Below are 13,933 nucleotides of genomic sequence, written 5' to 3'. Positions count from 1 at the left end.
TCCTAATTTATTTGCCACCTTCTTTGCGACTTACAAAAAGGCTAGCTCGTTTATCTGGAGAAACTCCCCACCACGCATCAAGTACATCTGGCTTACATGCTTAAAGACTAAGGGGGGTATTAGACTACCTGACCTTCATAAATATTACCTAGCCTGTCATCTTACAAGAATTGTGGATTGGAACATTCATGCAATCAGGAAACACTGGGTAGCTCTAGAAAACTCATAAACTCAATTTCCAATTCACACTCTTTCTTGGCTCTTCCCTCAACCTTGGTCACAAGAGATCCTGACACATCCTCCTTTCCAACCCTCCTTGAGGGCCTTCAAACAGGCGACTAAATCTACAGTTTTTTTTTTTTTCACTGCCCCCGGACCTTACTAAAATTCCAATGAACCCTTATATAAGGATTCTATTGAACTTTATGAACTATGCATAGTGGGACAAGACAAAATGTGCATTGCGATATGAACAAGCTTTGAATTTTTCTACTAAACAGATCATTCTCCCCAGACTTAATGTATTGTTAATCTTGCTGTATTGTATTTTACCTTTTAAAACCGAAATCAGAAAAAAGGAAAAATAGTGGCGCTTAATTATAAATTATATCTAACTCGAAAAATGTAACAACAATTAGATGGTATGAACATGTGGAGAACAACAATTGTAACACCCTGTGAAAAGTGAACCAAATAAATGTGTCACAGAACAAACAAAATTAAAATAAAGTTCATGAGTGTCCAAAAATATCCTTTGATGTAATGTCTCTTCTTATTCCATCCACCACACCAAAGTGATCGGTGATTCCACTCCCTTAAGAAATGCACTCACCGACTCCCAATGCCTGCACTTTCGTATCAGGCTTAAGCGCTTATCAGCCAAACAGCAAGTAGTGAACCGTTGCTCCAATCATCCATTGTGCTAATTCAAATATGTAAAATAATAAAGGTGTTCCAATAGTGTAAAACTGTACGAATCAATTTATTAAAACACAAAAACACTTCAGCCTTTACACTCACATTTCACAGTTCAAAAGTCAGAAAAATAGATATCTATGTCACAGCAAGCCTCGTTGTTCTCACCCTCTCTTCAGTGCCCAGACACAGACATGAATCATCACTTCCCTGCTCAGCTCCAGACACTGCACATTACTGGTGATGATTGCTATACAGCCATGCCCCTGACGTTTCGTCATACACGGACTTCCTCATGGGGTTGGCTGCATGGCACAACAATTAAACCATTTATACCCTCCCATCCATCCCATTCACAAGATCCTCCAGAGCTTGCGCACATCTCGTGTCCCCGCTGGTATAATCTACCGATGATCTATGTTCGTAGTGAGCATTACACCCTAGGTCAAAGACAATGTCGTATCTGGTATGCATTTAACATAATACATGTACCCTGCTTTATATCCTTCAAACATTATTCCACATGGTTAGTTTAAAGTAGAATGCTTTACAACCATGTACATATTTTTCTTAACATAGTGCGCTCCCATCCTATCCTCTCATTTGGGTAATGATCACATTGTGAAGTTATATTCAATATACCCATCCGATGTACTAACATGGGGTCACCGAGCAAATGCATCTCAAAACCACATCCCGTGACCCCATAATTAGTCATCAACCAGAATTAGCAGAACCCCAAATCAGATTTGGGGTTCTGGGGGTTCATTTTGTTTGTTCTGTGACACATTTATTTGGTTCACTTTTCACAGGGTGTTACAATTGTTGTTCTCACACACGTTGTTCATACCATCTAATTGTTGTCACATTTTTGGAGTTAGATATAATTTATAGTTAAGCGCCACTATTTTTCCTTTTTTCAGATTTTAGTTTTAAAAGGTAAAATACGATTTGCACTTTACATTTTTTCCAAGTGGCAGCTTTAGTTGAGGGAGCAGGCTTTGTCTAGGTGCAGCGGTGGGTATTTAGGTAGAGTGGACATTTTTGAATACCTGCAGTTTTGTGCTGTATTCTGTGGCCTACGTGCCATCTTTGGTCCATGGTGTATTTGCATGCCATGGACTTATATAATGTTCTGCAAAGTTTGCTATGTGTGCACTTATCTTTTTGATTTCAATAAAAAAAAAAGTTCATGGAAAAAAAAAAGCAGCTGCTTGGGTTCTGATGCAGCGGTGTGATGGCAGCACAAAGGAGTCACTACGTGTTTTGTGCGATAGAACATCCTCAGGGCCCTCTAGCACTAAGAACCCACCATGTTTACTACAAAAACTCCTATCAGGAAGGAGAACACAACGCCATGTTTCCATAGTTTGTTATCTCGGTGAACCTAACTGCCCAAAGGATCCCACTGATCCTGATTGCACAATTAGGTTTTGATGGTATGCAGTATTGAGAAGTTTGCAGTCCACTGATCTTTTTGGCAGTTATGTCTGCTGAGCTAGCAAATGAAATTTTGAGGCTTGACATTTGCTGTCTATTTACTCAACACAATTTTATATTTTATATTCACCAACAAAAATATGGGGATTATAATATATTACCTAAATATTATGTGCAATTTTTGCTGAAAATATAGGTTTAATACACAGTAGCACAAATGTGGCATGACATAAAAAATTTGCAACTACCAACATGGGTCATCTACTGTCAGAAAATAATAGTTTGGGGTTTATGGTGGTACTAAACACACTCTGTTTAACCACTTCATCTCCAGAAGGTTTTACCCCCTTCCTGATCTGGTCATTTTTTGAGAAACAGCATTGCGTTACTTCAACTGACAATTGCGCAGTCGTGCGACACTGTACCCAAATAACATGTCCTTTTTTTTCCCCCCAGAGATAGAGCTGGTATTTGATCACCTCTGTGGACTATATTTTTTGCGCTATAAACAAAAAAAGCTGACAATTTAGAAAAAAACAATATTTTTTACTTTCTGATATAAAACCTACCCAATAAAAAAAAAAAAATTTCTTCATCAAATTATGTCAATATGTATTCTGCAACATATGTTTCGTAAAAAAATAAATAAAAAAAAACCAATAAGCGTATATTTATTGGTTTGTGCAAAAGTTATATGCAAACTATGGGATATTTTTATGGAATTTTTTTTTTTTTTTACTAGTAATGTCGGCGATCAGCAATTTTTAGTGGGACTGCAAAATTGCAGTGGACAAACCAGACACCTAGCTGACGCTTTTGACACTTTTTGGGAACCACTGACACTAATACAGTGATTGGTGCTAAAAGAAATGCACTGTCTCTGTACTAATGCCACTGGCAGGGAAGGAGTTAACATCAGGGCTGATCAAAGGGTTAAATGTGTTCCATATGAGTGCTTTCTACCTGTGGGTACATGCTTTCACTAAAGGAAAACAGAGATCCATGTTTTGGCTTAGCCTCTCCCCAGAACGATCAGTGATTGTCTCCCGCTGTGTCCAATCACTGCGGAAGTGGGGCTCTGGTGGCACGTGCGCACGCCTCTGAGCCGAAAAAAAAAATCATGTACAGGTACGTGAATTTGCACTTAAGGGCCGCCCTGCGTATGTGTACATGCAGTATGTGGATGATGGCGCTGTAGTTGTTTTCATTTATTTAAAAAAAAAATCTAAGTACCTCTCTCCTAATCGATATACAGCTGTCACATAACCCAGATCTTTCCCAGCTTGTCTGCAGGCAAACAGTGGTAGGAGAATCTTCTAGTCATCTGCTGCTGGTCACATGTTCAATATAAACAGCCCATAGATTACAGCGTAAATATAAATAAGTATCAAACTGTTTTACATCATCATACAAATATATATTTGAAATCAAATCTTTTTTTTTTGTCAATAACCTGATGTGGGTGGATTTCTGCCAGTCACACGCTGTCACGCCCCTCAAGCCTGTGTCTTAGAATAACAGGGAGATGAAGCCTCCATCAATCTAATTGTAATATCCCACCCCCATTGTATTTAGCTGATTAGTGAGCATGGAGGAGGAGGAAGGGAGTACAAGGTTTTTTACCACTAAATTGAAGGGATTTTGCCACTGTGTATACACCCACATGTGTAACTCTATAGTCACATGGGCTAATCAGATGTGATAGGGAGGAGATTCTCAGCATGAAACTCACTGAAAACTGAGCATGTGCGGTGCTGCCAACACTGCTCTGCAAAATCCCTAGCTGAATTGGGGATATGGACAGAAGGTGCAGATAGAGAGCAGCAGGATCAACCAGGTATTTTGTCAGAATGCAGAAAACAAATCTCATAGTGACTGAGTGAATATGAACCGCATGTAATACAGCATTGCTTGATCGCTTTTATGATGTGGGTTTAGTAACACTTTAAATATGTTATAAAAAACAAACGCATTTTAGCATTATGCAAAAAATTATTTAAAAAAAGGCTCCAGCAGCTAAAGAGTTTCTAATGTCAAAAAGGTTTTATTTTACCCTAATGCATTCTGTGCATTAAGGCAAAAGAAACCTTCCAGTTACTGTTCCTCTATCCTCCCTCCCTAAATACTTACTTAAGTCCTGTATCAGTATCAGATCATTACTGTGCCCATCTGCAGGTCTCGTATACTCCCCCTACTCTCAGATGCTTGGCTGAAAGCAGCAGGAGGTAGTGGCTGCCTGCTGCTGTCAGTAAAATCCTATGGGAAGATGGCAGATAGTTGTGCCGCGCTATGCTGTGTCTGTCACCCACACATGTGCCCCCATAGGAAGCAACTTACTATGGCCCACATGGAAAAAAAGTGGAGAACACTGGCACATTGTGTATAATACCATGGCACAGAGAAAGTATAGTTGTGCTCATATAAGTTTACATACCCTGGCAGAATTTGATTTCTTGGCCATTTTTCAGAGAATATGAATGATGACACAAAAAATGTTCTTTCTCTCAAGGATCGTGTTTGGCTGAAGCCATTTATTATCAATCAACTGTGTTTACTCTTTTTAAATCATAATGGCAACAGAAACTACCCAAATGGCCCTGATCAAAAGTTTACATACCCCAGTTCTTAATACCGTGTATTGCCCCCTTTAACATCAATGACAGCTTGAAGTCTTTTGTGGTATTTGTGGTTGAGGCTCTTTGTCTTCTCAGATGATAAAGCTGCCCAAAGCCGCTTCAATTTGGTCTCATCACTCCAAATAACTTTGTGCCAGAAGGTTTGAGGCTTGTCTCTGTGTTGTTTGGTGTATTGTAAGCTGGATATTTTGTATCATTTGCGTAGTAATGGCTTTCTTCTGGCGACTCGACCATGCAGCCCATCTTTCTTCAAGTGCCTCCTTGTTGAGCATCTTGAAACAGCCACGCCACATTTTCAGAGAGTCCTGTTTTTCACCTGAAGTTTGTGGGTTTTTCCTTGCATCCCGAACAATTTTTCTGGCAGTTGTGGTTGAAATTTCATTTGGTCTACCTGACCGTGGTTTGGTTTCAATAGAACCCCTCCTTTTGCACTTCTTGATTAGGGTTTGAACACTGCTGATTTGCATTTTCAACTCCTTGGATATCTTTTTATATCCTTTTCCTGTTTTATACAGTTCAACTACCTTTTCCTGCAGATCTTTTGACATTTCTTTTACTTGACCCAGAATCCAGAAATATCACTGCTGCACTGGATGAAAGATGCAAGGGTCTGTCAGGAGTCCAGAAACTCATTGACCTTTTATACCCACAATAATTACAAGTAAACAGATCATAGGTGAGGATGGTTACCTTTTTAATAGCCATTCAAACCCCTTTTTTCTCAACTTGTGTGCATGTTATCAGGCCAAAATCACCAGGGTTTGTAAACTTTTGATCAAAGTCATTTGGGTAGCTGTTGTAATTGTAATTTAGATTTAGAGAGTAAACACAGTTAATTGATAATAAATGGCTTAAGCCAAACACTAACCATGAGTGAAAGATGTTTTTGTGTTATCATTCATATTCTCTGAAAAATGGCCAAGAAATCAAATTCTACCAGGGTATGTAAACTTATGAGCACAACTGTAAGTATAACTTGTTTACTATTTAGTTAAAAATATGCCCGTATGTACAAGGACTTTAAATAAGTCAACAAATTATGTTCCATGTTGTCAAGGTCACATGTACATGTAGAGAAGGCACAAAGTATTGCTAAAGTATAATACCTATTAGTGGCTATTTAAAAATATAAGAATTAAATATTTTGGAAACACTAGGTTCCTTCCTTATGTACATTGTCTGCAAAGTCTAAGCCCTTGTACACACGGTCGGACGTTCCGACGGAAAATGTCCCTATCGGACCGCGTTGTCTGATAATCCGACCATGTGTGGGCTTCATCGGACTGTTTCCGTCGGAATATCCGACAACAAAGTTTTAGAGCTGGGCTATAACATTTTCAGACAACATGATCTGATCGGACTTTGTCTGATCCTTTGTAGAGAATTCCGATTGGACAAAGTGCCACGCATGCTCAGATTAAATTCCTAGACTAAAGCTATTGGCTACTAGCGTGAACGTAGTCCCGTCGTAATGAAATAACGTCATCACGTTCCGAACGATTGGATTTTCCGACAACTTTGTCCGACCGTGTGTATGAAACACCAGTTTCTGACAAAATCCAACGGATTTTGTTGTTGGAATGTCCGACCGTGTGTACAAGGACTAAGGCCTCTTTCACACAAACGGATCCTTGATGATCCGCCCCGTGGACATCCGCTTGCTCAGCGGGGATTGCTCCGTCGATCCCCGCTGAGGAAGATGACAGGTCTGTGCCGGGATGGACCTGTCAGAGCGCCGCTCTCCCCTATGGTAGATCGGATGACGATGGACCGCAGAGTCCGTCGTCACCCGATCCGATCCGCAGACGGATGGAAAAGTAGGTTTTTCCTCCGTCAAACTTTTTCAGATTGGAGCGGGTCAAATGTCAGTGGACATGTCACCACTGACATCCGACACTCCATAGAGGTCTATGGAGCATCCGTTCAGGTCCACCTAAAAAACTGACAGGCAGACCTGAGCGGATCGTTCGTCTGAAAGAGGCTTTAGGAAGCAAGTTAAGGATTTTCAGGGTAATGCATTACGAAAAACAGATGAAATATACTGTAAATGTACCTTTATCCATTGCTTTTGTAAAAAAAAAAATTTCTAACGTGGTGGTTTTTGATCCCCCTTTCCTTGAGGAATGTTTGTAGTAGGCTTTTGCAGAGTGTGTGATTCCTGTCTTGCTACAACTTCAGCTCTTGCCCTTAAATTAAAGCAGAATTTCAGTTTTTTTTTTTATCTCAAACACCACAAATGTAATAAGTTACATTTAATAAAGTGTATCCACAGTTTACAGTGAAATCATAGCAGGATACTCTATACACTACTTTTTTCCTGCTCTGCAGCTGAGAATTTTCAAGGCTCATACAGTAAAGCATCCCGTTGTTCACCCAGCCCCTTCTCTCCACTCATCTACTCACCAAAAGCCTTGTAGTCTTTTCATGGAATGCAAGGTGCTAGAAGAGCAGTGTGTGTTGTATCCAGTGTCAATGAAACTGTGATGTCTATGGTAAACTGCAGCAATGCTCTTTGTTGTTGTTAATTAAACATGTTCTGTTCCCCAAAACTAAATAAAAAAAATTGAATCATTTTTTTACTTTAACCATATGTGGTTCAGGAGGGTGAACTCTCCAGCAATTTAGTATAAACTCTTTTGCATAAAACATAAAAGTAAAGTCATGGATATCATTTTGGTTCTACAGGCTGTGGTATGAAAACCCTGGTGTGTTTGCCCCTGCGCAGCTGACCCAGATCAAGCAGACATCTCTCGCCAGAATTATGTGTGACAATGGGGACAACATAACCCATGTACAACCTGATGTGTTTAGAGTTGCCGAATTTCCTCATGGCTATATTGACTGCAAGAAGATTCCCAAAATGGACCTACGAATGTGGCAGGACTGCTGTGAAGGTGAAATTTCTTATATCATCCTTATACCAATATTGTTGTAAATTACAATTGTTTTAAATCTGGAAAATTATGTTGCCCATAAAAAATAGTTACATGCTTAGTTATTTTGTGCCAAAAAAAAAATCAAAAGCTAGAAGTCAACCAGTCTTGTGCCCATGCAAGGTCACTTTAAAGCATCTTCCCCTAGCAATGCATATTTAGCCTTTTGTTTCTCTGCTACTCCGCTCAGCCAGGAGCGAAGAAAAGCCTGGGTCACCGGAGTAGTCCTAGTTTACACAGGGCTATGGACGCCACGTTTGACAAAGCTAATTGGCACTTCACTGTGCCTTGCTCTTCTACACCTTGTTGTTTCTCCTCCCGGTGCTGAGTGGCGTAGCTGTGGAGCAAGTGATCAGTACAGGTTTTTGTGTGATGGCACTAGGAAAATTAAAATTTTCATCAATTTTGTAAATTTTGTTTCACGTTTTGCTGATTGGTTTGAGTTGGTTGGACTTGTGTCTTTTCAACCAGACTTAGCCCTTGTACACACGGTCGGAGATTCCGACGGAATGTATCCGATCAGAGCGTTTTGTCGGATATTCCGACTGTGTGTGGTCTGCATCGGACTGTTTCCGTCGGAATATCCGTCAGACCAAATTTTCCAACTTGCCGGAAATATTTTCCGACAAAATGCTCCGATCGGACATACTCTGATCATGTGTAGAGAATTCCGATCGGACAAAGTGCCACGCATGCTCAGATCAAATTCCTACATCAAAGCTATTGGCTACTAGCCTGAACGTAGTCCCATCGTAACTAAATTACGTCATCACGTTCTGAAAGATCGGATTTTCCAACAACTTTGTCCGACTGTGTGTATGCAACAGTTTCGGACAAGATCCGACGGACAAAATCTGACGGATTTGGTTGTCGGAATCTCCGAACGTGTGTACAAGGGCTAACTCTGTAACTGGCTTGTGTATTTAAAGTAGAGTTTTGTTCATCTTTGTTTAGTGTATTGAGAGGTTATAACTGCTGTCAGTGTGTATGTTGGGGAGATTCCCATGCCCCAGTGACACCAGTCCATCAGGGCAGGAAGTAAAGGGAAATGTGCCCTCTGGGGACCAATACCTTTAAAAGACCCCACTGTTTTGTTTTCTACTTTTTCTTGAGATCTTTGTTAAATAACTCCAGTGCTGTGGTGTGGTGCATGTATTTCAGTGTTGGCTTGTATATTCAGATTGTAGGTCAAGAGGACAATTTAGTTCCTTCTCGGGTCACTTCAGAGGTAAACGGTCTACAGAACACAGCTATAAAGAAGAAAAACCTCAGGACCTTCCTGTCACTGAAGAGAAGTCCAGGTAATGTAAATGTTTTTGAGAAAAGAGAGGTTATGAGAAATGATATAATGTCAGAGTAGCTTCAAACCTTAAACTTGATCTTAGCCAAAACTTAGGCCGAGAAGTGAAGTGTAGCTTCAAACCTTAGTTTAACAAAATCCTTAAAGGGGCAGTCTTTAATACATACCTTACTAAAAAAAATATATATTTTTTAACATCTTAATTTTAATGCTGAACATAATTTAAAAAAATGTGTATACAACATAGTATGCATTGCGATTTGTGCAAGTGCACAATTTTAGAATTTTATTTTGGTGGATCAGGTGCATGAAAGTGGGGGTTTGTTACTTATTCCTCCTCTCCACAGGGTTCAAGGATATTTTGGGTGAATTTGGAAAATTATGGCTTTTTTTTTTTTTTGAGTTTTCTTTACGAAGCGCTTCGTTTAACTGTTCTATGTGCCCTTTTCCAGCTTGCCAGAGAATATTGTGAACACAACTCTAACCACCAAGCAACCAGCCAATCTGCCGCTAGTGAATGACTTCAAAGAGTTTGTGCTTGATTTGCAAAAGACGATAACAAGTCTAAGGAAACAGGTACTACCATATAAAGACTATGTATATGATCCCAAATGTGAAATACTGTGTAGGCTTAACCACTTCAGCCCCGGAAGGATTTACCCCCTTAATGACCAGGTAATTTTTTTTGCGATATGGCACTGCGTCGTTTTTAACTGACATGTGCAGGTGGGCAACATTGTACCCATCAAAATTGATGTCCTTTTTTTCCCCCACAAATAGAGCTTTCTTTTGGTGGTATTTGATCACCTTCTACAGTTTTTATGTTTTGCACTGAGCAAAACAAGACCGACAATGTTGAAAAAAAATATATATATTTATTTACTTTCTGCTGTAATACACATCCAAAAAAAATGTAAAAAATCAAATTTCTTCATCAGTTTAGGCCAATATGTATTCTGCTACATATTTTTGATAAAAAAATCCCAATAAGTGTATATTGATTTTTTTTGCGCAAAAGTTATAGCATCTACAAAATAGGGCTAGATTTAGGGACTTTTAATTTTTTTTTTTTTTTTTTTTTTTTTTACTGGTAATCCCAATTATTAGTGGGACTTTGACATTGTGGCGGACAAACCTGACCCTAAGTGACACTTTTTGGGAACCAGTGACACCAATACACTGATCAGTGTTAAAAAAAAAAAAAATGCAGTGCAGTGATCAATGTATAAATGACACTGGCAGGGAAGGTGTTAACACTAGGAGGGGGGGGGCGATCAAGGGGTTAACTGTGTTCCCTGGGTGTGTTCTAACTGTGTGGCCTCACTGGGACAACACAGATCGCTGTTCCTGATTACTAGGAACTGCCAATCTGTGTTGTCCCCAGTCAGAACCGGGATCCGCCTTGTTTACATATTCAGATCACCGTTCTGCCTCGCTGTACCACAATTGTTGGTGGCCAGTGGACATCAAGTCTGCCGCACCTGCATGCTTCCATCTCATGCACAGATCGACATACAGGTACGTCGGTTTGCACAGCCGAACTGCCTTGCTGCAGCATATCAGTGGAAGGTGGTCTGCAAGTGATAAAAGTATATATATAAAAAGCCCAAATGTTTTCATTTTGAATTAGGGGAGGGTTAAAAACCGTATTTTTATTTTTTTTGTTTGTTTTTTACATTCTGCTTGAGAAGTGAACTCCCATGTGTATGTGTGGTAGTTACATCATACCAGCCAAGCCATACAAGATGGCTAAAGATCACAATCCAAGAAGATGTAGATGTCAGTGTGGGAGCTTGCAGATGTTACACCGCTGGAGGTGAATATAGTTCAGCTTTAAAAATAATATTTAAATGCAAGAAGTGCAAGTACCCAAGTTTGATCTGGTGGTCTTGTTCATTGTGTTGATTTTCTCTCTGCCAGCCTCATGTACAGGGGATTGCAAAAGGCTATCAGATGTGCTGATAAGAGGAGATAGCAGAGAGATGAGCTCATGTGTCTTCTGCTGCTTCTTGAAGTGGAACTAAACTGTATCTGCGCACCACAAAGTGAAAAAGCTATTTAATTCATTTTTAATATTCAAAGCAAACTTGCCCATCCATCCATGTCTTCATGCTTTATTTTTTTTGAGAAATCACTTTGAAAAACACCCCCTAGCATTTCTAACCATGGACATCTTGAGTAAGGGAAAGAAAAAACATGCCCATGAAGACTCCTGGGATGTATGACATCATTTTTGACCTAGGCTAGAAACCAGGAAGCAACCGAAGAAAGGTGGGAAAAAAAAATTAAAACAAGTAAATATACTCTACCTTCCTATCTATTGTTATATTCTAATGCTAGCAGCATAAGTATTAAAAATAGTGTTGATTGAGAGAGTTTAGAGAGAGTTTAGTTCTATTTTAAATAGTCCAGTTACAGGCTGGGGACGGGAGAAGACCTGCATGTATCTTTTAGCTGCAGCATATTAAAATCAGGTACGCTGTTCAGCTATACAGAACTGTGCTGTGTGGAAGAGCTGTGTAAATCTTGGGACTAGATCAACAGAAATATGAATCCTTTGGCAAGTAAAACTGATGTGTGTGTTTTATTTGTATCTTTTTTTTTTTTTTTTTTTTTTTTAGGGACATTTTTATTATTTTGCATCAAAAATGCATAATGATTAAACCAGGTGTATAAATTCAGTCTTTATAGATGATTAAGTGTATAGAGCGAGTATACATTTGAGTGCAAGTAAATTTAAAACTAAAAATCGAACATAGTAGTCATTATATTGTCCACCGCATTTCATTAAAATTGTTTCAAATCAAATACAAAGTATATTCAGTTTATTCAACATATGGATATTTTGTCTAACATAAGATAAAAAAAAATCTTGTATTACTTTTGTGTCTGTATTGATTGGTTTGCCACGTGAATTAGCATTTATGGATGTTACTTAGTTAATATTCTTAAAAAAAAAAAAAAAAATGTGAAAAAAAAAAATGTTTTTACCTTGCCAGAAATCCCTGTTGCTAGGCAGTCTTCCTAATCTGCCTTCTTCTTGCTCCTCTGTGATCTTCGTCTTCTCCCCTCCTCCGCGTTGTCTTCTGGGTAATGGGGTGCGCTGTGTTCTGGGAACTGTGTGTTCCCTAACACGGCGCGTCCCATTCACAAAGCGCAGCACGACTCGCGCATGCGCAGTAGGAAACGGGCAGTGAAGCCACAAAGCTCCACTGCCTGTTTCCCTTAATGAGGATGGCAGCACTGGGACCCGAGAGCCGAGGGACATGTCAGCCTCGGCGGCCGACATCGCGGGTGCCCTGGAAAGGTAAGTCTCCTTATTAAAAGTCAGCAGCTACTTTTGTTTCAGCTGCTGACTTTAAAAAAAAAAAAAAAAATATAAGGCTGAAACACCGCTTTAAGTACACTTAATATAGTTCATCATAGCTGGCTTTTGCATTCCTTTAGAAGTATATGTGAATGCACATTTGCTTGAAGCAGGTAAAATGCAGGTCAGATGCACCGGACAATGAATTCTTAAATCCAAAACCCAGAGCCCATTGACACATGCCCTGAAGAACATTGAGCAGACACATGGTGCCTATGCATCCTTTCAATGGCCGATTCCTTGTCCAGCTTCATGCACTGCTCTTCATATAAAGTCCCAATATCCCTCTCTCCCCTTGCCCCCTTTCTTTTGAATTGAATAGGGATGGAAACGCATGACCTTACCAGGCCATGGTTTCATTTAAAGTCCCCTAGGATGGAAATACATGACCTTACCAGGCCATGGCTTCGTTAATGTCCCAACTTGTCTCTACTACTTACCACATGCACTGTTCTTCAACTTGTCATCTTTTTTTATATTTAGATCAAGAACCTTGAATCTCGCTTAAGCAGCACAGACTGCACTGATGAAACCGGAAAACCATATGCCACTAATGAAAGATGGAGAAAAGATCCTTGTACAAAATGTGAATGTAAAGTAAGTACCAATAAGCAATATTCCTACTCTCATATATAAATATATACACATATATATTTATTCATAAAAAAAAAGAATCCTTCCGTGCTGTCTTTTTCCCTCTATCACAGTGAACGCAAAAATGCAGATACCTTGTTAAAATAGAGGCTGTTGCACCATTTGGATAGTAAAAGATTTGTAAATATTTTTACTCTGCTATACCCATCCCATGCAAATCTGCTCTGAAGGTAGTTACCCTCCAGTGAGTTTGCACACTGTGGGTAAATTGTAATACCTTAAGAGATTTGGGGTGAACATTAATACTCCATGTGGTCAGTGTCTTGGTGGAGCGAAGGGTTAGTCCACCAAAAAGTAGATGTTTGAAGTTTGGGCAGCTGCTATTGGGGAAGATCTGCTCACTTCTATCAACTGTTACAGCAAAATTTGACTGTTCTTGTTTTTTTTTTTTTGTTTTTTTTTAACAATCCCTGTAACCAGTGGCGGCTAGTGCTAAAAAAAAAAAAAAAAAAAACCTCCAGGTCCTCACTCGCCAGAAGACACTGTGAGGCTTACCTACAAATGGAACTCTCCAGCGGTCATGGCTCCCCTGATACCCGGCGGCTTCCGTGTTGTTAGGACAATCTAAAATAAGCCAATTAGAGCCTTAGGTTCTAATCACATGCTTGTAAAAAGTTGACAGACCTAATAGTCTGGCGCCCAGCACAGTGCACTCATATACAACGATTGATTTTTAAATAAATGATAA

At 39.5% G+C, this 13,933-nt stretch overlaps 1 protein-coding gene across 2 annotated transcripts in view; it reads left to right on the top strand.

Annotated features, from left to right (window-relative positions):
* Window positions 1-13,933, top strand: part of PXDN (peroxidasin) — a 236,317-nt gene that overhangs the window by 210,770 nt on the left and 11,614 nt on the right. For both annotated transcript variants that reach the window (XM_077488703.1, XM_077488704.1), the window contains 4 exons: window positions 7,677-7,885; window positions 9,105-9,225; window positions 9,677-9,800; window positions 13,075-13,188. In XM_077488703.1, coding sequence (XP_077344829.1) covers window positions 7,677-7,885; window positions 9,105-9,225; window positions 9,677-9,800; window positions 13,075-13,188 — 568 coding nt within the window. The remainder of the gene's footprint in view (window positions 1-7,676; window positions 7,886-9,104; window positions 9,226-9,676; window positions 9,801-13,074; window positions 13,189-13,933) is intronic.

Source organism: Lithobates pipiens, unplaced genomic scaffold (assembly GCF_037356315.1).
Source record: "Lithobates pipiens isolate NorthernLeopardFrog02 unplaced genomic scaffold, aLitPip1_a1.2 Scaffold_18, whole genome shotgun sequence".
Taxonomy (NCBI): domain Eukaryota; kingdom Metazoa; phylum Chordata; class Amphibia; order Anura; family Ranidae; genus Lithobates; species Lithobates pipiens.
This window is presented reverse-complemented; position numbering and strand designations above follow the sequence as displayed.